The sequence below is a fragment of the Biomphalaria glabrata genome, chromosome 14 (assembly GCF_947242115.1).
Source record: "Biomphalaria glabrata chromosome 14, xgBioGlab47.1, whole genome shotgun sequence".
Taxonomy (NCBI): domain Eukaryota; kingdom Metazoa; phylum Mollusca; class Gastropoda; family Planorbidae; genus Biomphalaria; species Biomphalaria glabrata.
Window position 1 is genome coordinate 24,566,692 of NC_074724.1, and position 24,118 is coordinate 24,590,809.

General features: G+C 35.3%; 1 protein-coding gene across 1 annotated transcript; it reads right to left on the reverse strand.

The window, feature by feature from the left end:
- Positions 1-10,506: 10,506 nt before the first annotated feature.
- Positions 10,507-22,238, reverse strand: LOC106055205 (out at first protein-like). The gene is made up of 4 exons (XM_013211392.2): positions 21,973-22,238; positions 20,408-20,542; positions 14,763-14,940; positions 10,507-13,082 (listed from the first exon to the last, which is right to left on the reverse strand). Exons 1-4 carry the CDS (start codon positions 22,174-22,176, stop codon positions 12,808-12,810), a joined length of 792 nt encoding a protein of 263 aa, XP_013066846.2. The 5' UTR covers positions 22,177-22,238; the 3' UTR covers positions 10,507-12,807.
- Between the last annotated feature and the right edge of the window lie 1,880 nt (positions 22,239-24,118).

A 24,118-nucleotide genomic window follows, 5' to 3' on the forward strand; every position in this document is an offset into this window, starting at 1 on the left:
TAATCGTGCAGACTTTCAGCTTGATCCGAGATTGGGAGTGGGAGAAATCACGTATATAGTAGGCCTACATCAGAAAGTGGAACAATGTCATTGCTTATATCGTTTCTACAAGAATGTCGCAAATATCCACACGGGCAAGAATGTTTTCATCACGTTAATTTCTCTGCCAATAGCTAAACTATTCTAATAGATCAAGTTGGTTCTTGGTATGGGGGGGGGGAGTTTAAACCTAAACAAAATGTTGGAGCCCAATCCTGTTAGAAATGGAAAGTGTTACTGAAACGTAACATAGTTGGGAAATCGTTTCATTTCTTCCGAATATCGAAGGCTCAATATCGCATTTTTTTTTTACAGTTATTGTTACGATACTTAGTCATGAAAAATGATAATTTTAAAAGGAGTGGTCTCTTTCTTTCCTCACTCTCTTACGCGAATGTGTTTGAGAGAGAGGAGGAGAAAGAGAGAGAATTCTCCGTTTCCCCCTTCATGTTATGCAATATTGCTCCAACGATCATCAGATTTCATTTGATAGTTTGGAAAGAAACTGTGTAGACACATATGTCTTAGCTCAGTTCAACTAGAACTCATTACGTGGAATAAAACCTTCCGTGAATACGTAGGCCTATGAGCCGCCTATGTCTATAAATACGGATGAACTTAAAAGAATTCAATAGATCTACAAATACTATATATACGTCTTTCTGTTTCTCACGCTACTCCTTCCAAGTCAAAGAATTGAACAAAGACTCCGTTATGTCCGTTGTATCTGTGTCAATCCTAAAACAGAGCGTTAGTTGTTTACTTGTACAAGATCAGCTATGCTTTGAACGGAATCAGTTCTATTTAGTATTTAAAAGTAAATACAGTGATAGAGTAAAACATTACCATTTAGAATTATGTGTAGTTACAAGTAAGAATAAGAACTTCATAAGAAGAGATGTATTTAGGCCTATGTAAGTTCGTTTTGTTCAGGTGTAAGTGTGTATGTGTAAGTTGGTATTGTTTAGGTTTAGGTGTGTATATGTAACTAGACATTCCAGTGAATAAACATTTTTTAACGGTACAGTTAACTACATAGACATAGTGCGGTTATTTTACCGACGATTTTTAGTGCTCCCGAAAGGGAACAAGCCGCTATTAGTATTTAGTGGTCTATCGGTCCGTCCGTTTGTCACGTTTAGATCCCAAAAACTTGAAAATTCTATTTCATGATATTATAAACCTTGCGTCTGTTTTAGAGACTCTTCCACACTAACCAATTAGTCTTTTAAAATTATTTTTTTTCATCAGAATAAACCATTTTAATACTATTTTACTTATTAATATTAAAACAACAACAACAAAAGAGGAGACTATATTTCATAAAGGTGTGTGTATTATATATTTTGTATATTTTTATAACTTTATGCATACAGTTTTGTTATAGGCCTACTAAATGATATCAACTGATGTATTTTCTGTTTGTAGGCCTACGAACTACTAATAAGCCTAAACTACAGAACACGTTTATATCTGTTTTGAAAAAAACAAGAATGCAATGTATATGCACAAATCAATCTCATTTTAAAAACAAAATCTAATAGTCTAGGTTATTTATTACAAGATCTAGTATATTTAAAAAGCTTATAGTAATTCCCTCCGTCCACGTTATTTCTCCCACTTCCCATTTTCGGATCAAGTTGAAACTTTGCGCAATTATTCATTATCCCTAAAAAACACGAATCAATCAAACATATAACCAATTAATTAGTTCATTAGTGGTAATTATCCGTTCCTTTGGACACAACAGCTGCTTGGATAGGGGGAAACTGATGTATGGGCGACATCGTTCCAATCATAGCTAATGCTCCATATTCGCTTCACGAATGAAAGAGGCCGTTAAAATTATAGTGGTAATTAATTAATTTTGGTTGATGTAGAAAAAGGGAAATACATCTTACGGTATGGAGATTTGTGTTTAAAAGTGCAGTTCTTTCCATTTATACGTTTTTTAAAAGAGTATTTTGTTTGTTTGGGTATTCGGAAAATATTAAAACCAGGTTTCTTACCATGTATTGCTTTCAAACATTGGTGAACCTTTCACGGGCCTCTGTGAGTTTACGTGAAAGAATAAACCATAGACATATATTATATCTAGACTGGAAACTGAGAATAGTCCTCTGTTGCGATTGAATGAGTCACAAACCTATAGGCTATATAGATTTTTATGTTCGTAACTTTTTCAAGCTAAGGGAAGTTGCCCCAATCAATTTTTCTATTTTAGAAAATTAATGATCTTTAGTTTTCAAAGTTTAGAAATAATGCAAAATCATTTCTCGGATTTTCTTTAGAATGGGCTATTAATCACAGAACTATATATTCACGCTAATATATGAAACAAAGCCATTTCCATTGAGATAATGTTTAAAAAATCCTAGATCGAAATAATTCATGTCTATTGATTTTAATCATCTTATGTACATTGAAATAGGTTGATTACCTAGATCTTTCTAAATTATGTATCTAAAAATTGCATAATAATAATTATGAAACGAGCTAGATCTAGATATAAAAATTTAATTGTATATGTTACATAGGTTACGGTTGAAAAAAAAACAACTTTTACTTCTTATAACTACTTTACAAAACAACGCCTTGTTTCAACTTTTTAAAAAAATTTCACATTTTTTTTGTAGATCTCCAAGTTCAGTCTAGATACAATATATAAAAGTCTATGGAACAAACTATATTTGTACTATTGTTGCTGGTTTGTGTGTTGTTTTTGCGCGAAAGATAACAATAACCCCAATTCTGATACCTTTTTTAATGACGACATGGGCATATTGAAAATTTAGGCCTTTCCTAGGGATAGGCTTGTGGGATAGACATCTATGTCTTGGTATCATAAATGTTATATAATATGCATATATAGATCTACATTTATTCCAATAATTTTAGAATTTAATGTAGGATCTAAATCTAGTATAAGCATTTTTTAGAATATAGCAATAGGAAGGCCACCTTTTCTGAGTGGAATGATGAAGACCTTTGAATTGATCATACAATGGAAAATGGGACATTTAAATGAAGAGTGAGAGAGAGAAAGAGAGAGAGAGGGATAGAGTGAAGTCTCGGCATCAATTTGAATCATTCTCGAGTTAGGAGACCATTGAGTCTTTGAGATTGGAGCAAAGGCAGTGTCGAGGTGTAGTGTCTTCTCCTTTGGCTTTGACTGGATCTATCTGTGGGCAGCAGTGATGATGACGTCATACTTTAAAAAAAAAAGAAGGTTACTCTTAATAAAATACAGGACGCTGACATTGTTACAGAAGTTGCTTTAATCCAATTGAAACTGTCGTCAACGATAAAAGGCATGTTCCATAGAAATAAATATATTTATGTCTATGGCATGTTCATACTAAAGATTATTCACAGTAATCTGTGCTCTTTAATTTTTTAAATTAGATTTTTACAAATTATGCTTTAAAAAAAGTAATTATATTTTAAAAAAGGATTGTTTAACTATGTCAATATTTCTGTATTCTGTACAAATTGAAATTATTGCCTCAAAACAGATATAGAATGTAATATTTTTTTTAATCTATTAGGCCTATCTACTTTTTGTTGTTGTTGCTACATGAGTGTTTTATATTGAAATGTTTTGTTTTTTTTATTTTAGATCAACGTGTACTTTCACTCACCCTTTAGTTGGACTAACCGTCGGGGCACCACATATAATCTGTCTTCCTCAAATATTCTATCTCTTTTGCTGTAAGTAGAATCTCTTCCAGTAACAGGCTTGTGACCCCCCTCGTCCAATCTTTGCTGTTGTCTTACCATCGCTTTCTTTGTCTTTACTGTTCCCTAAAGGAAGGTCTTTGCAAGGCCTGAGAACCTAGTGCTATGATCATCAAGTTTTAGTTTACGTTCTTTTGGCAGTGTTCAGAAGGTCATCGTGGGGCATAATAGCTGTTGTGATAATAATAATAATAATAATAATAATAATAATCTTTATTGTCCATATGGAAATTTGTCTTACAATTTGTGCATTGCACCAAACAAAAACATTATCCGAATCTTCTCATTTGTGATGTCTAGGTGATGCCTAGGACTCTTCTATCTATAGCATCTCAATTCCATTGCTAAGATCCTTTTCTCTAGTTCTGCTGTCAGAGTCCAAGATTCGTTAGTATACAAGAATGTGGCCATGATCAAGTAGCACATCAGCCTGATTTTAGGTTTGAGGCTATGCCTTCTTCTTTCTCAATTATATATATTTATATCTTTATAGCTTTTATATAGCGCTACTTTCATGCTTATAGCATGCTCAGAGCGCTTTGGTCCAATCTCATTTGTAGACCAGTTGGGGGGGGGGGGGGAGGGGTATCTAGGAGTTGGTTTTCCGTGCTGCCTCGAGCCCCCTTCTAGGTAGCCAAGCCAAGCCAAGCCAAGTTCAAGCACACTTAACCTCTCGACCACGCTTCCCAATTGTCTGAGCTTTGTAAGTGCTGCTTTAGCCAGTAGTTCAGGTTTGGTTCCTACATCTGAAAGGATAGCTCCAATGTATTAAAAACTATGGGCACTTGCCAGTTTTTCACCTCCAATAATGATGTTCATTTAAAGGGCTCTTCAGCTAATGATCATAATGTTTATTTTTATTTCTTTGCCATAGGCTGCCAAAGTCTGGGCATCACCAAGTCAGATATTCTTCTGTCCCTTCCAGACCATCTTTGTCATCCGCCAAGTGAAAGTTAGTCATTCTTCTTCCGCCTATTCTTACAATACCTTCGTAACCTTCAAGAGCATTACCACAATCCTTTCAGGGAAGATATTGAAAAGAGTAAGTGAAAGTAGGCTGTCTTGTCTCACTCAGCGACTTTTAGTAACTCCTGAAGTTTCAAAGTTACACAACTGTGAACAGATCAACAGCTTTACTAAATCATGGCAATGTAAAATTCATTTACATTATAAATCATACAACAGAAATAATAACAAATTTTTTTTTTTACCATCGCGATTTTTTCCCTTGAAATTTCTCAAGTCACTAAAGATCCAATCCTTACACTTGCACGGTCACAAGTTAGTAATTTAAAATCCCTAGACGCTGCAGAGTTTTCAGCCTGTTTTTTCTTCTTCTGATCTGTTCACTATCTACGTACGATCGAGGACCAGTGGCGTAACTAGGGATTTGCCATTATTTTGGGGGGCCCGGGGGGGGGGGGCTTTACCTCTTTAGGGGCCCCTGCGTTTTGACATTCGATAATGGCGTAATATTTAATATTTAATGTAAAAAAAACAACACGCTAACTCATTTGGGGCCCTCTCAAGTGGTGGCCCGGAAGGATTTTCAAATTCTATAAAGGTTAAAAGAAAGAGATATTAACAGACTGACCTCCATCGAGCGGTTTTCATATTTTGAGTCATGCTTTTCCTCGTCATAATTAATATTACTTTTAATAATTAAAAAAAAATAGAATTAAAAAAATGCCTATGGTTACCGGGAAAAGAAAATTGTCTTTTTCATGTTGAGTTTTTTTTTAGAGTATCAGAAAATATTTACCATAAAAACTAAGTTGAAAAAGGTGTAAATAAATAAATTACTAAAATAAAATGTGTGTACAGATGAGGTCTGACGTCATCTTGACGACGCTATTGTGATCAAAGACCTGTCCCAGTTTTGTATGCCACTAATGGCGGAGCTGTAGTGCGTGCACTGAGCAAGAGTGAACAACTTGTCACAAGTGATATGCATGAGTGGCTTTTATTTTTATTCCGCTCTACATCTATATTTCGCCCTTTGAAACTAGTGTATCACAATAAATTCCCGAGTAAGTTTACACTGCAAGAAAAGGTTTTCAATATAAAAAGTACAATATAAGATCAGGATCTGCATGCACATAGGGGTTGGAGAGTAGGCCTACTTAACAAGAAATTAACATCATCAACGATTTTTAGATTTATATGTTATCTATAGATAGATAGATATCGAAGCTGGACGTTTTTGTGCAGCCGTTTTGACTGTGAAAACAAATGATTGGCGATTTTCACAATATCTTCTTATAAACTACAGACGTTACTTCATGCTGCCAATAAAATAAACAAAATTCGAGGTACAATCTGAAGAGCTTAGAACATTTGATTCTGCAGCGCTAAAAAAGGATTAAACAAATAGGTCTAACATAGAATTTCAAAAACACCATAACAGTCTCTTTATTCTGTACACGAGATCTTAGAGATTACATACCTCACTAAGAGATTACAGGCCTCACTTAGAGATTACAGGCCTCACTTAGAGATTACAGACATCACTTAGAGATTACAGACCTCACTTAGAGATTACAGACCTCACTTAGAGATTACAGGCCTCACTTAGAGATTACAGACCTCACTTAGAGATTGCAGACCTCACTTAGAGATTACAGACCTCACTTAGAGATTACAGACATCACTTAGAGATTACAGGCCTCACTTAGAGATTGCAGACCTCACTTAGAAATTACAGGCCTCACTTAGAGATTACAGACCCCACTTAGAGATTACAGGCCTCACTTAGAGATTACAGACCTCACTTAGAGATTACAGACCCCACTTAGAGATTACAGGCCTCACTTAGAGATTACAGACCTCACTTAGAGATTACAGACATCACTTAGAGATTATAGACATCACTTAGAGATTACAGACATCACTTAGAGATTACAGGCCTCACTTAGAGATTACAGACCTCACTAAGAGATTACAGGCCTTACTTTGAGATTACAGACCTCACTTAAAAAAAATAAATAATTAGACCTACATTCTCCGCATTTCATGTGTTAATGTTGTTATGTATGTTAATCAATGACTTAAACTCTACTAAGTCGTTGTTTTTCCTGGCTAATTCAGGCAACCCGTTCCATTTTCTAATGGCAATAGGGAACAAAAACACTTGTACGAAATTGTCCTAGCATATGAAATTTAAAAAATGTCTTTATCTTTGTGTCTTTCTGAGATAGGCCTACACTAGAAAGCTAGAATTATTTATTTTTCCGCCATAAAAAGATTTCTTAACATGAAAAACATTAAAAATACTTTAACTCTTTCTCTCCGTAATTATACTCCTCGTTCCAATAGAAGTATTCATTTTGCTAATTTGTAGTTCATTGACTTCACTATCCTGTTATAATTAAACTTCAAAAACGTTTTTGTTTGTTATCAGAAAATGTTATGTTTGGTATTGAAGTATAGGAGAATGCATGCTCTTTTTACACAACACAAATTAAAGTTTATAAATCTAAAAATCAATTTAATTTCATGCGATGAAATCAAAGTTGGCATCTTCAATTAGAAGAGAAAGAGTTAAAAAAACAAACAAAAAAACAACAACAAACAAACAAAAAACAAAGCTTATACAAAGTGTAATTGTATTAATTAGTTTTGATCAGTCGTGGAATTAAATTTGAAATAGATCTAGTCCAACAACAATAAATCTGTGCGATTAGCAATAATTTTACCAATTGTTTTTGTTTAACGCTATAACATGCTTTTGGCTTTCTCAATACGCTATGGTCCTATCACTTAATTGCCTAGACCAGTTGGGAAAGGGGTAGGTGAGAAAGAAGGGGGTATCTGGGTGATCACTTTTAAATGCAAACTAATTGATATAACTACGCTTAGTATAACCTTTGATATTAAAAAAAAGTATTTTGTATATTTTTCTTGTTGATATGTAGTGAAAACTGAATAAAAATCGTTTTTGGTAAATTTAACCACTGCGAAAATAGTTTAATTGTTCTAGGCGCAAGATAACCGGTTAAATTGTATTTTTTCGCCCACTGTGAGAGAATTTTTGATAGGTTAGTGAGAGTTTCAGTGCTTTTACGCTTATAATCTATCTTCTATATATATAATTCTTTTCTTCTCTCAAGAGTTTGGACGAGAAGCAAGAAGTAAAGGAAAGATCACTCTCTTATTCCCACGAAAAAAACAAGAAAAGGGGGGGGGGGGCAGAACACGTTTTCACAGCTCGCTACGGATGGCTGCGCGCTGGACTGTCAAACCCTGCCCACTCCCATCCCCCTTCGTCCTGCGGGACGTTTGGACTAGGAAGTAAACTATCTGAAGGAACATCCGAAACATGTAAAACATTTTACAAACACTAAATAGCAGCGCCGGACTTAACCATTGTGACCAAGAAGTCATGGAAAGAGAACAAGTAATCTACTATATATTAACAGGTCTCTAAATAGCAGGGCTGGACTTAACCATTGTGGGGCCCTATGCGAAACGGATTTCGCGGGGCCGAGTTTGGGTAGGGAAGCGGATAATAAGTGAATTTTAAGAGTTTGTATTAGAATTTGTATTTGTATTGCATTTTATTCATTCTTTACTACGTACAGAATGACTTTACGAGCCTTGCGTGTAGCAAAGTCATACAGTATATCGTAATAATTATGTTTCCTACATAGATCACGCTCAATAGCAAGAATTACCAAATGTTTCAATCTATCTTTGAGAATTGTTGACTGCAAGTAATTCTTCATTAGTTTGAGGCGCGAGAAGCTTCTTTCACCAAATTACACAATTACGGCTGATGCATAATGCCGTGCTTAAAATTGGCGTTTTCCACATTGAATGAAACCCCATAATAACAATTTTGTGTATATCTTTCCGTAGATTTTAAGGACTTTTTTCGCATATTTTGCAATTTCGGGAGATTTCAGGAACTCCTGGTAAATCGTCAGGAGGGCGCGGGTAATCTGTTTTAAGTTATAAAATGGTTTAATTTAATACTTTATACAACTTGAATTATAGCGGGTCCTATGAAAGTGCGAGTCCTATGAAAGTGCGGGGCCCACTGCGGTCGCATAGGTTGCAGTGGCCTAAGGTCGGCCCTGCGAAATAGCGGCGTATGCTACGCCGCCGGTCGACTAGTATAGATTACTACATTTCTGTGTCTATACCTAAATCCTAAGGGGTTGAAATAAAGAACTAGACCTAAAGCCAAAAGTTAACTCAGTATTAATTCAACTATAGCTGTACCGGTATTGGGTGAAATGTACTTTACTTAGTGAAACTTTAAGATCCACGGTATAAGGGTTTCGTTTTCAATTGATAATAATAATAATAATTTAAGTTACAGAGCGCTGTTAACAAACAAAAATGTAGGCTCAAGACGATATGATGACATTACAAACATAAACACGAGAGCTAAAATGACAAATTAATCTAAAAAGTTTTAAACAGATAGGTCTTAATGTTCTTCTTGAATGTAGTGTAGCATATTGTCTGAGATCAATGGGGAGAAGTTCCAAACCTTTGGTCCGTGCAGTGAAAAAGCCCGCAGACCGTAACTATTGCGGAAGAAACGTGGAGTCCATAGAGCGCAGTGTTCTCTGAGGGACATATGGAGTGATCAGGTCACTAAGCTACAAGAGCATTTCTTTATTATAGATGCACTGATGACAAAGTGTGCCCACCTGGTAGTCAATTCTTGCGTTCGCAGGAAGCCAATGGAGTGTCTGCAAGAGAGTAGTGGCAGAATCTCGTCTTGTTTTTCTTAGGACTAATCGAGCTATTCAAGCAGCATTGTTCTGAATTGGCTGCAGTTTGACGATTTTGTCTTCAAGTAAACCTGCTAGCACAGCGTTGCAGTAGTCAAGGCGGGAGAGTATGAATGCCACAGATAGCTTTTTCTGTTGCCAACTATGGTCGGATCTGGCCTAATCTGCGCAGCTGCAGACCCTTGCAGAGCTGACGTATGTGTGGGTCGAAAGATAGTGTTGTCATAGTGAAAAAAAGATAGAAGAGGCCATGAATAGATATATAGGAAGATTGAAAGGCTCTTCAGTTGGCTACCATATACTTTGAAGGCTCTTTGAAGCCCAGCCTCCATAACCACCATGCCGTCCTGATGAGAGCCATCTTTGGATGAGGAAAGGGCTCAGGGCAGGGGATAATTCCTCACGGTTGTGATTTCTTGAGCTTTCATTGGACAGTGGAGGCTACGGAGTTTTCATTGGACAGTGGAGGTTACAGAGCTTTCATTGGACAGTGGAGGTTACAGAGCTTTCATTGGACAGTGGAGGTTACAGAGCTTTCATTGGACAGTGGAGGCTACGGAGTTTTCTCATTTCTATCCTATGGAGAACTGGGGGGGGGGGGGGATGGACAATATTAATCTCGATGTAGGACTCGATGTGATCAAATGAATTAACAGAAAACGTGCCATGTAAAGACTTGTTGACAATATAAATTAAAAAAAAAAGATAAAAAAAAAACATACTACTGAAGAGATCAGGTATTATTTTTGTATGTCGAATATTATCATTAATTTAAGGCCTAGTAAATTTACCTAATAATAATTTGTTGGAACTTTTTGGCGAACGAAAAACAATTTACCTAGTTTCTCTCCCTTTAACCAAGTTTCATGAGCTCTATATAGGTTCAGAGACACTGATTTATAATAACACATTAAAAACAATTATGAGAAAACCACAAAGCTTTAAGAGCAAAATTAAACAGAACAAAAATAACTATCTAACAAAAAACATAAATAGTTGCTTTATTGATCTGAATGGCACAACCCAAAAAACAAGAACAGACTACCAAGTATCACACAAATAGTAATCAGATCAATGTCATTGAACTAGAGTTATACATTGCATTGCAAATTGTTATAAGCTATTGCAAAAATAAGCATTACAATAAAAAAAATTGTTTACATACTGACAATATCATATTGAACCAGAGGTATCCATTCCATGTTTCTCCTCAATCTTGAGACTCAAAGACCTTTGTATAAATTTCATCTTACATTGCTATACAGTATTCGAAAGGTTCATTATTGATTGCAATATATTAAATAAATAATGAATCTTAAATTGAATGTATGAATGTACAGCCTTTACACTTCCAACTGTAATAATTTTGCACATACACACACAATTTCATACAGATGTTTTATGTTCTTTAAAAAAAAAATTAAAAAAATAGGCCAACAAGTATTCAATGAAAAAAAAAATGTATACGTGGAAAGGTTATGACAATTATAAAGAAAGATACAATTTTTTTTTATCTTGTCAAGATATAATTTACTAGTAATAAAAAACATCAAATAAGAAAGAAATTTTAATGGGAAAATTATTTATGGGCTTGGTAGAAAAAGAAATCTGTATAATTGTGATCTATTTTTTTGTTTTTTTTCTTTACAAAGATCTCTCTGTTATCCCACAGAACAGTCACATTCTAAAAAATGAAAAGAAGATTTTTTTTTTTCACATTATATGTAAGGGAAAGAACCACTAATTACTGCCATTTATCTGAAAATGACGAGGTTTAGTTCCCTTCCTGCAAAATAAAACAAAATTAATTAGTTAATACTAATTGATTAACTAATTGGTAAATTTTTTTTACTGATCTGTGTATTGTCATCACCTAAATAATTCAGCAAAATTTCCCTTTGATCCAAGAATGGGAAGTGGGAGAAAAAAACTTGTCAAAACGTACCGGTAATAAGGGGATTAAATTCAATATACATCAACATCTCGCATAAAAGTAGGATTTATTCACCTTATTTCACTATCAAGCAAAATAAATAATCACCAATAATTAATTAACTTTTTTTTTTATTAATTCGTGTCTTGTCAGGTACAATGAATAATTGTGCAAAGTTTTAACTTGATCAGAGAAATGGGAGAAAAAACATGTTCAAACATTTTACCAGACAGACAGACAGAGTGAGTTGATATAAACTGTGTAAAAAAAAAAAAAGACATTGTTATAAACTATCATTAGTATTTGTATAATTAGCAAATATCAAAAGAACTCTAAAATAAACTGTTTCATTTCGTTACTCAGTGATCTTAGCATACAGTAACATCAAAAGTAGAAGTAAAAAAATATATACTTTTGTTCTAAGGCTGAGACTACTATCATCTCATTCAGCTCAATATGAAAGCATTAATATGTAAAATACTGCACTCTTTCTCATTTTTCAAGCTTCAGATTCAAGGACAATGTCACTTTCTAGTTATTCTTAGGTATGCCAAGTCTGACATAATTAAGAATCTAGTTAGTCATAGATAGCTTGACTGTCCAGCAGAACATGGTGGGTTGATAACTTAGTCTTAAGTACATCGAACTTGTTAAACAGGGGGGGGGGGGGGGGTGTTACGTGCGCATCTTAGTGTAAATGTGAAATGGTGCGATTGCGTGTTGAAAGGGGAAGAAAAAACAAAATGGAGGAATATGAACAAGAAAGTGTTTTTCAGTGTTAATAAAGATTACAGTATTTATAAACCGTGCTTTGTCGTTTTCATGTCTAAAGAGTCTCATCAAATATGAAGACGTAACAAGTGGCCCCACTTAAGAAATTAAGATTTACACTCAGAAAATGATTATTTATAATGCGTCAGCTCTATTTCAACATCTTCTCAGTCCACCCAGAGAAGATCAATGGACAATAGATTTGTGATGCTGGTTACACACCACCACTGTAAACTGCTAGCAATAGAAAATGAAAGAACACTAAGCACCAAATATAATTTAGGTCTTGCAGGAACACTATTTCATTTACTTTACACACAGACATTTATATATATATATATATATGTGTGTGTGTGTATACAGTTTACAATCTATACAAGCAAAGTGTGGCTTGCAATAATACATACCAAGCACATTGCTTTATTAAGGTGTATTATTATCACTGAAAACTGTCTCTTTCCTTACAATAGTATTTGATTACAAGTTCTCACCGTTTAAAGTGCATTTGTGTTCCAATTAGAGGATTCATTTAGGCGTTTACATTCACACACACGTGTCCAAATTAAGTCCAAGTCATCTTGGTCACGAGTCCCATAAACATTTAAACTTTGAATTCACAACATAAACAAATGCCACGCATCTCTTGCAGGTCTTGATGCCACACCTGTAGCTGACTACTTTACCACTGGAGTCTGTACCATGGCAGTACTTCAGGCCACAAGGGTACCAACCAATGCAAGTCCGCAGTTCACATGTGCATGGCTTTGAGACAATTGGCAACTCCCTACACCTTGGGAATTTATATGGAGGCAATTCAGAAGTTGCACTAATCAAAGAAACATAGTCTTTAGCCAGAGCTGAAAAATTAAAAAAAAAGCAAAACAAAAAAAAATATTTTAAAGCAATGATACACATTAGAAAATCTTACATTGGTTGGGAAATAATGTATTTACCAAAAAAAAATGATAAAGAAATAGGTTGACTTATAAGCATAAGCTCAATATAGGACCATTAATTTATTACCACCAGACACTTACCTATGAAAGAATGTACATAAACAATGTTATGGTTTAATAGTCAGGTGACCCTGATATTACGGCAGTCTGACTTTCAATTAAATGAACATTTTTAAATGAACAGCGTATTGTTAGATCTTAAATAGGTGGTGGGTGAAACACCACTCATGTGTCACAAGATGTATCCTGATAACTATAGAGAAACAGTTTGTTACAGCTACAGACAAACCAACCAACCCCAAAACTTCTCACATTATCCAACAGTGCGCAATAAATATTAATGAACCATTCATTACTTGTTAGTAATTAAATTGTTGCAAATGTTTTAAGCCTGGAAATAAAATCTGTCTGAGCTATTTATTATATATTATTAATTAGGATTTGTTTTAGTGCATCCAGTCTGTGCTAGGTATTTTTATAGTGGAATATAGATTGAGCAGAGGAAAGAAGCTGCCAGCCTCTGAAAGAGACAGTTGGAGAGCTATCACAAAAGCCATATGACATTTGAGTCCTAAAGAAAAGCCCTTATTGAAGACAGGCGCAGAAGACAAAAAGGAAACTTAAATAGACTGCCTATACACAACAGCTTTGTCTGCATCAGGTGTGGAAAAATATGCAGGTCGCAACTGGGTGTGCATAGACATGTGAAACACTGCACACATACTTAATCTTCGGAATGAAGACTTTGTCACTATTATGTATTATTAGTCCCTTTTTATATTCCCTTGGCCTACTCTTACACTGCAACATTGATGAAGATGAGATGACAAAGGAACACCAAGAGATCAGGCTAATGATATATCTCCATTTTTCTTTGATTTGACTTGGTTGAAAGCTACACTTATCAGTTGCCAACAGCTCCTTAAATTAATCTGTCAACACTACCTGGTTACAAAGCCAGATTTATCAACTTCTATTCTTTCTGGATGTGTGTCTGTCATTGTCTCAGCTGACTTATCTGACCCAGTTGTCTGTGATCCCACCCAGGGAGAGACTTCATAGCTAGCAATAAAACATCAGCAATTCAGGCATCAAACATCCAAAGTAACATTCCAGTTTTTTTCACATATAGAAGTCTGGACGTCTGGAGCTACTGTAATGGATCCCACTTGCACAATTGCAGGTGAGAACTTCCTAGATCAGGAGCATAATTATTCTCTTCTCAGCAGAAGAAATCTTAATCAAAGTGTGGCAACTGGATAATCAACAGGCTAATGCAGAAACAACGTTGCATTATCACAGGTTTAAAAATATGTAGGTCACAACTGGATTTGCGTAGTCATGTGAAACACTGCACTCATCCTTAATTTCCGGAATCAAAGATATTGCCATTATCATTATCTCTATATTTACTGAATTACTTAATTAAATATTTCAGTTTTAAAACAACCTAGTTGTTAATATAGTGTTATTGGCAGTATATTTGACCCCTTATTTTGGTGGGACATATCTAATACATTAAAAACCTCTAGTAAAAAACAAAGCCAACCAATAAACACATTTGGATGTCATGCAACTCACATTTTGAAATAGTTTTGAGATCCACTTCCTGTGTATAAGAGCTGTCCTTGGCCTCACTGCAGATGTTGAAGGTGTATGGAGTTATAAGGTCAGCTTTCTCAACATTGACTGTGAGGTCAAGAGTGTAGGTCACCATCTCTTTCTCTTCCTCGGGTGTTCGAACTGCAGTTGGGTTTTTCTGAAACATAAAAGACACAGTCTTACAATGTAGCATAAACTTAGACTGATTTTAGAATAGTAAAAGAATAACAAAGAACAAAAGATAAAAAAATTATGTTTCTCAACAGTCTTAGAATACAATTATCATTATTTTACAGTAAAGAAGCAAAAAAACGGCCTAATGTGACTCAATGGGACAACAGACTTTGTGAAAATGATGGAAAACGAAGTTAAAAAGATGAAGAAATTACACTATTATACTTGTATGTATTGGTTGCTTGATTTCTTCTTATTCATTCTCATTTTTATGTTGGAGTGTTCAGATGACTAGACCAATATATGAGATGAACTCCGCAGTGGTTTCCAAAAGCTCTCCATATAGTTTTCTTTCTTTTGATGTGTTTTGGGGCTAGTGTCTTGAACGGGCCTCTTGGTAAAGAGAGCAGTTATGGAGGACATGGTCAGCATTCTCTGGTGACACTCCACATGGGCAAATTTCACTGGTTCCAATTCTGAGCTTCTGGTACATATGTTGTCTCATTCTGTTGTGTCTGGTCCTGAGTCGAAAGATTAGACGTTGATCTTGTTGGGATAGCTTATAATAGGCATCATCTTTCTTGTGATTTGGATAAGAGCTTGTCCATTTCTCATTTATTTTATTTACTATTAGTTTCTTCATTTCTTCTGGATAGAGTGCAGAGTTTAACTGTGAGTTCATTCTCCCACTCTTGGTAAGTGTGTCAGCCTTCTCATTTCCTTCTAGTTGTATATGAGCTGGTATCCATTGACTAACAGATTTTTGCTGTTGTTGAGCTTTGTAAGTGCTTTCCTGAGTCGTTTAATATAAGAGGAATCAGAGTTTTCCAAGGTTTGGAGGGTTGTTTTTGCATCGGTGTGGGATACTTGGATGATTTGCTAGCATGGTAGCAGCTATGTCTAGTGCTTCCCTTTCTGCTCTGTGGCTGTCACAGAGCTCTCCAGTTGCAATGGATTTTTTCTAGTTTTTCTCCATCAGGCCATTTGATGAGTATTCTAGCTCCTCCATTTGTGGTGGCTTTATGGGATGAGCCATCCATGTAAACTCTGATCCACTGATTGCTAGGATAATGAGCTTGTAGAAAACAGTTCACTATTTCCTTGAGTTCTATTGGAATGTAGTCCTTTCAATATGGTCTCTTATAGTAGGAAGAGAGCTTTCGTCCCAGGGTGGAGATTCATTATGATGTATCGTGAATTCCAGAGTTATTTTTTCAAGTTGGTGTTTCTTTTTTAGGTTTAGAAATTCCTGTAAGAAATTGGTCCTTTTGAGACAGTTTTTTGTGCCAGTTTTGTGAATCTTTGTTTTGAGTGGGTGTCTCTTCAAGGTTTCTAATTTAGTGAATTGGGAAAGGATTTTTACTTCTCTTCTTCATCCAGAGAGATCAGGGCAGCGGTTTCCTCCATAGCTCTTATGGGTGTTGTTTTGATTGCTCGTCATTATCCTTAGACTAATGCTTTGAACCTTGTCTATTTTCCTTAAGTTGGTTTAGGCTGCTGAGCCCCATACTGTGGCACCATATTCTAGAACAGGTCTTACGTAACTGGTAAAGGTCTTTTTTTTTCAGGATGTTGAGATTAGCTCCCCAATCTGTGCCAGCTAATTTTTTTCATAAGAGATAGTCTCTGGATGCCTTTACTCTGTTTTATCTATTTGGTTTTTCCAGGTTAATCTTGGGTCATAGGTGACTCCAAGATATGTAGGGCTGTCATTTTTTTTTCTAAAGCTTCCTTATCTAATGTTAATTTTATTGTTTGTTGTTTTATTGACAATGAGAAGATGGTATATGTTGTCTTTTTTGTGTTGATGGATATGCCCCAGTCTTAGGACCATTTATTGAGTTTATCGAGAGCATCTTGTAATTGAAATTTTGATGTTCCTTCATATTCTTCTGTGCGAATTAAGGCTAGGTCATCTGCATACATGCTGCTTTTAACTTTTCTTGGTAGGTTTTGATTTAGATCGTTTATGAATATTAAGAAAAATGTTGGGGATAGGACTCCTCCTTGGGGGACGCCTTTTTTTATACCCACTGTGTGACCTCTTAGCCCTTGCATGCAAACTAAAGCTTTTTGATGATTTAGATATTCCTTTTTCCAGTTGTACATTCTGTGGGATATGTGATGGTGGATTAGCTTGAGTAAGAGATCTTGTTACCAGACTTTGTCAAATGCTTTTTCTAAGTCTACCCACACAATCGTTGTTGGTTTCTTTTCTTGAAAGCCGTCTTCTATTTCTTGTGTGGTGAAGGTGATTTGATCTTCTGTGGATCTTCCTTTTCTAAAGCCAGCCCGGGCATCAGTGAGTAGGTTATTTGACTCAAGGATCCAAGTGAGTCTGTTATTCACCACTCTTTCCATAAGTTTGCAAGTACAGCTAGTGAGGCTGATGGAACAGTAGCTATCCAGTTTATTTTTGGTTTGCCATGCTTTAGTATAGGGATCATAATGGCTTTTTTCCATATGTTTGGGATTCTGCCAGAATTCCAGCTAGCATTAAATATTTAAAGCAGTTTTCTTTTGGCTTAAGAACCCAAGTGAAGAAGCATGTCATTAGAAATTTTATCTGGACCCAGGGCTTGTTTTCATTTGAGGGCTTAATCTAGTTCCTTCATTTTAAGGTTTGTGGTCATTCCCAAGGAGTAAGCTGGTTTCTTATCTTTATTATTTTCTTGGATTTCTGAGTTTACATTTTTATTTCTGCTTACATTGATTTGTATTTGTCCTACGCTTTGGAAATACTTTATGAATTCATTAGCTGTTTCTTGGCCTATCAGGGGTTTGTTGTCCTTTTCTATAACTATAAGAGTTGTTCTGTTTTCTTCCTGGTTGAGACATTTAGCTATATGCCAGAGTTTGTGGCCATCTCTATCTACGTTTAGTTGTTCTGTTTTTTCATGCCAACTTTTCCTCATAGAGGAAATGTAACTTTTCCTGAAAACTGTGTTAGCTGCTTTTAGGTTTATGTTATTTTCTATAGAAGGGTTATTTTCTACTGTGTTTCTGGCTTCAATAGTGGCATTGTGGAGTTGTTGTAGGTGATCAGAACAGTTGGGAATATAATCTTTTTTTTACTCCTCTAGGAATAGATTCCTTAGCTGCTAGGAGGATTCCTTTGGAGAAAGCTGAGTATGACTTATTAACCAGATTTGTTTTGCAGTTTATTGAAGTGGAATATAGGTCTGTGAGCTTTGAAATAAGTTCCAGTTGGCTTTTTACAGTTCCATCTGGGGATGGTGGAGTTTTCTGATATTTTAAAGGAGGTATCAATACTGATCAATATGGGCCTGTGGTCACTGGTGGCTAGTTGATCTGCAACATCTCTTGTGTGCACTTTTTTGATATGTTGTCAGTTGCAAAGGCTAGATCTGGAGTGGTTGATGTTAGCCAGGCTCTTGAGAAAAAGGTTGGTTTATCCTCAGGTTTATTAAGCAAGATAAGTCTGTTCTCTGCTTGCCATGCTTTGATTTCTTCTCCAATGGCATTGAGGTCTGGGTATCCTCAGCTCTGAGAGTGACTATTCATGTCCCCTAAGACAAGACATTCTTCTTGGTCAGGTATTTGTATGTGGTCAATCTCTATTTCCTTGTCTGGTGGGAAGTAGCAGTTAAATAATTTAATATTTCCATCTGGGAGAATCAGCTTAGTTCCTATTATTTCTGATTCTGAGAAGTTGGGCAGAGTTATGTCTGTGGAAGGGATGTCATTTTTTTTTGAGGGTGAGGATTCCACCTTTGGGTCTGTTTTCTCTATCTTGTCTGATGTCTCTAATGGAGAAACGTAGATTACTGTTCAAATGAATTTCTTGGATGCAAGCTAAATCTATTTCTTTCTCATGCAGAAATATTTTTAGAGTTTCTTTTTCTTTTGGATGCCCTCTGCATTCCATAGAAGGATTTTTAGACCTTTGGTCTTGAAAAGTTTTTACTTTCTTTCCCTGCTCCTGGCTCCACAGGCAGAGATAGAAGAACCACCAGCTCGCTTGTGTGGGCTCCTTTGAGGCGGAGAGCCAGCCTCCTACCTGCACAGTGGGATTCCACAGGCAGGACACCACATCTATTAGAATTGTTACTGAACTCCAACTTAGATGAAGTTGTGTGCCAATGTGTTATGCGCCAGGAAGCCCAATTGACTCCGACTTCAGCCTGCTTTTCTTTTTGGGTGTACTCCCATAGCCTTTGATCATGCAAGGCAGCAGGTGTTTATTTTCTGAGTTTTCTCTCCTAGATGAACTGCTATCCCTAGCTAACGAGCTTCATCTACCAGGGTTTAAAGTTAGAGAGCCCTATACTCGCTTTTTGCAATCATTTCCCTGGATTTCTGAGATGTTTTTAATAAATATTCTAACCACTCGAATACTCCACCTCATCCTCCATGACTGCAAACCAGTTGGTCAGCAGCTGTTTATTTGATATTCACAGGGTCCTTCCCCTATCCGCAATCTGGGGACGCGCTTGGTAGAAGGTGGTAGCTCCCCCAAGGTTTGCTTAATAACCCACAAAGAATGAATTGTCCAATATTATAAGAAGAAATACCACAGGAAATTGCAAAATTAATTTAATACAGTAACCATTATACAGTAACTAGCATTACACAACAGCTACACCAGATGATTTGCAACTAGGATTAATATTGTTATGACCGAAACATCCCTTTTTAAAATTTATTTTTGAGCTTACAATAATCAGGCCATGTTTTAACAATCCACCTTACACAATTTGTAGCCCCTGAGTTATTGTATCTATTACAATGAAATGAAACAGCCAGCTCTTATTCTCTTTCCTTCTTTCTTTTATGAATCTTCTTTTTTTTCCTTGTATCATAAAAACAGTGTTTTGGCAAGCTCTGTACTGCCAATTTATAGAGAGTCGAGTTTTTGGGACTACATTATTATTATTTTTAATAGCTTGTCCTCTAATATCTTATAGCATGCTCAGTGTACTCTGCTGGGAGAGGGCTATCTCAAAGGTTTCCATGCTGCTTTTAGACAGCTCAGCAATCACATTTCAACTAAGGTTTGACCTCAAATTAAAATGTTCTTTTGTTGATCAGGGTATTGACTCATCCCTCTAAAGGTAGACAAGTAGTTTATACAACTTGGCCACATATCCCAATGATGAAGTTTTAGAAGCTGCCTTATGACAATTTGACCAAGTGTTGCACTTCTAGTTTAACCCCTCTTGGGACTGAATTTATTTTTAATGAATATTTTACACCTTTGTACTTTGTTTATGTTTTAGTCTAGTAGGCATGGTGTTCAGTCAAGCATGAAATTCATTTATGGCTAATGGCAGAGAAAAGAAAGTTGTGATTGGGATCTGGCTTGTACTTCAAGTGAAACTCATCTTATTTATACATTGAAATATTTAACAATTGAAAAATTCATGGCCCTCGTCATATCTATGTGTCACAAGATAAATAAATATAAATTGTCAAAGAAGCTTGTTTACCTGTCTTAATTTTGACATGGCATCTGAAGAAATTAAGTCACTTCGCATGAACCTTGTAATGAAACATAAAGCCTGAGGTTGGCTTTGTCCCAATTCCTCTTCCCCAGGAACATACATTCGAAAAATCTGCATTTCCTATAAAAAAAAAAAAGTACCATAAATTACCTTTTTTTTACAAAACTTATTTAACTCACTCTGTCTGTCTGGTAAAAAAATTTGAACATGTTATCCCTAATAAAATATAATTTTGTTGAAACAATGGGAGGACAGCATAAAAAAATGGACGCCTGCCATTGAAAGAGGTTCTAAGGCAAAAGACAGAGAGGAATGGAGAAAGACGGTGGACAAATCTTGCAACGGTCCAAAGACTAAGGGATAGGTAAAGGTAAAATCTAATTACTAAACCCATTGGAGCCAGCATTGGAATGATAATGACATAATGAAGGTGATCCTTAATTGAAACCCAATAAAATTTAGATTACTAAACCATTAGGGCTAGTAACAGAACCATAATGGCATTTTATAATATACATTTTCCCCTAATTGAACCCAACAATAATGTCAGTTACTAAGCCATTGGGGCTAGTATGGGCTTGATTATGTCATGATTCTGGAAATCCTTTTAAAGAAGAGTCTAAGACATCTCTTGATTTACATTTTATTTATGATCATTTTTGAATACTGATGTTCTGAATCAGTGAATGTTGTTATAGCTCTTCATACAACAATTACAATGACAACATTGACTATTCCGATCACTGTCACATCATATGAAAGAAGTTTTTCTGAGTTGAAGTTAATCAAAAACTAATAAGGCTTGTCTTTGAGTAATGATGAATGCAGCCACAACCTTGTGATGAAGTTAAGTGCCGTAACAGTTTGATTATGAAAACATTGATGAATCATGGACGACAGAGATCTATAATAAAAAATTGGGTGGTTTTTAATTTTTTTTTAGATCAAGCAAGATGAGGCAAAAACAGCTCAACAATTGTCTAGATCTAGAGTCTAGAATTAGTAGAAGTTTAGATAATAGTAGATCTTATGATCAAGGCTAATGCCGCTAATGATAATCTAATCTAGATTTATCTTTTCTAGATTCTATGTCTATGTCTATATAGACTAGATCTTAATTACCCATACAATGGCATATTTGATAAATATAGAATATAGATGTCTAGTAGTACCGAAACTAGATTTAGAATATAATATTTAGATAGCTATATTATAATATTTTAATAATAAATATAATTATATTAATTTGTACAAGTCTAGAATCTAGATTCTAGAGTCTAGATCTAGAGTAGTTTATGCTATTTGGACACCTATAGGCCAAAATTTCAAAGTTTGACAATGGTTCGACATAGATAGAAAAGAAAATGAACTTAATTTTATGAAGTATCAGAATCTTCTTTAAGTTTAAGGAGAATAAGGATGACTACTTATATTTGTACCCCTAACCTATATTTGTTATTATATTTAAGGTGTTAGGGTTAGCTCTAGATCTAATCTAATGTCAATCTAAAATTTTAAAATGCCAATCAGGCCAATGCAGATAAACTTACTGATTTAAAGTCAATGAACTGAGTCACAAACATTCCGTCGGATCCTAGAAATTCTAAAATGACGGTATCTTCCGTAACATTGGATAAAATTTTCTCCACAATAGTATCACCTCCTTTATTTCTAACGTTGACAACCAGTTGGCAAAATATTAGAACAGTATTTGTACAAATGAGGAGAAATACAACTAAAATAGTGTGATTCATTTTTCATTGAGAATTCTAGAGTTGTAAGATATTGTTCCTGCAAGAAAGATAAACATTGGTGCTTCCGGTAATTTTTTGGATTCCATTCCAAACTAAAACATATCGCATTTATGTTTGTTCTTTATTTTGATACAGACCCGATCAATGCTTAACGGTTAATGTAATCTTTCGACATTTTAAATTAGAGCTAGATCTATTAGACTCCATCTTATATGGCGACAGGCTAATATCATGAGCTTCACTGACTGCTGCGCTATGAGGAGTCCACTGTTAGTACTGTGGTTCTTCTCTTGTGCATTTTTTAATTTCTTACTTAAACTTACTATTAACTCACACGTTCGAAAAAAAAAGTCAAAATCGTCAGTCTTTTACTTTGTTAACTTTTCATTATCCTATCGAGGTTTATGACAATACATTTTATTAAAACTTCATAATGATCCACTTCATGAATTATTGTACCAAGTATGGTGCTCAAGGCCAAGGGAAGCTAACAGTTATATTTATTTCCTCTCTTTATATAACTGGGTTGTCTAACATGATGCCCAACCTAATTCGACCTGTGGGCCATTTTAATTTCCGACACTCGTGTCGCGGGCCACATGACCGAAAATGTAACAAAAATAAAAACAGAAATGAAATTGACTTTAAACTAATTTTATGAGAAACCCATGGATATAGTACTTACATTAACAAATTGGAATTTTGATTTTATTTTGTTTTTCACGCGTCGGAAAATGGGTTCATTTCTGTACTTCAAATGTGAGCAACATTTTAGCATGTTTTACCACCGACTAATTTTCTTGTCTCTTTGTGTTCAATATTACCATCAATACCGCTATATTTGCTTCATAATGCTGTTCATATGCTGTTTTTTTTTTTTTTTGTTGTTAAACAGCCACACTTTCTTTATACAACAAATATGTTGGCTTATTATCATGTTCCAAACAAAAAATGTAAAGATCCGTTCACTTTTACTGTTACATTTTACATTAAAGTGTTCAATGTCGTGGTACCAATCCATTAGAAAAAAGAGAGAACCCTAATGTAGGTAAAGTTACATTTTTCAACCTTTTCTTTTTTGGGCAGGGGGTGTGGGTGATTTTCTTAATTTTGTTTTGGCGTTTTGGCGGGCCGGATAAAACCATGTCGCGGGCCGGATCTGGCCCGCGGGCCGTACTTTGGGCATCACTGTATTTGATGAATACGTTTAGATCTAGTATTTGATATGAATTTATGATCTATTTAGTATTGATTACAATTTAAATAATTGGGTCATGGTAGACCCATTGGGGTGTAGGTACAATGGGAAATAAAATATCTGAATGTATAGTTTACTACATGTAGTATTTTTCTTTTTACTTGTTTTGTGTGTGTGTGTGTGTATTATCTTTTAACACTTCCCAATAATACAAAATCAGTGACAATGTCTGTCTTCCTCAATGCCAACAAATTATTAGCTTAATACAGTGATGCCCAAAGTACGGCCCGCGGGCCAGATCCGGCCCACGACGTGATTCCATCCGGCCCGCCGAAATGTAGGCACAAAGTGTAGAAAATCCCCCCTTTTTCCAAAAAAAAAAAAATAAAAATAATTAGAAGGTGCAAAATGTATCTGTACTTACGTTAGGGGCTTAGAGCCCTCATTTTTTCTCCTGATTTATTGGTGCCATGACATTTAACATTTGTGGGTTTATGAAATAGGTATTTGAGTGTAGAATGTACTTTTTCAACCAGGAAAAGTGAATGGTTCTTTACTTTTTTGTGGAACATGATAATAGATCAACATATTTGTTTTATAAAGAAAGTGTGGCTATTTAAAAAAAAACAACAAACATATAAACATTATAAAGCAAATATGATGGCATTCTTGGTTTGATCCACGAATAAAAATTTGTTAAACTAAGCCTAGAAATTGGAGGATTGATGGGAATATTTTACCAAA

What these genes read in the sequence shown, in the direction of transcription:
- LOC106055205 (XM_013211392.2), bottom strand. Translation starts at nt 22,176, where the DNA reads ATGAATCACACTATTTTAGTTGTATTTCTCCTCATTTGTACAAATACT. An exon ending in CCATGTCAAAATTAAGACAG is followed by an intron (nt 14,941 to 20,407) that starts GTAAACAAGCTT and finishes TTTATGTTTCAG; the next exon opens with AAAAACCCAACTGCAGTTCG. An exon ending in TCTCAAAACTATTTCAAAAT is followed by an intron (nt 13,083 to 14,762) that starts GTGAGTTGCATG and finishes TTAATTTTTCAG; the next exon opens with CTCTGGCTAAAGACTATGTT.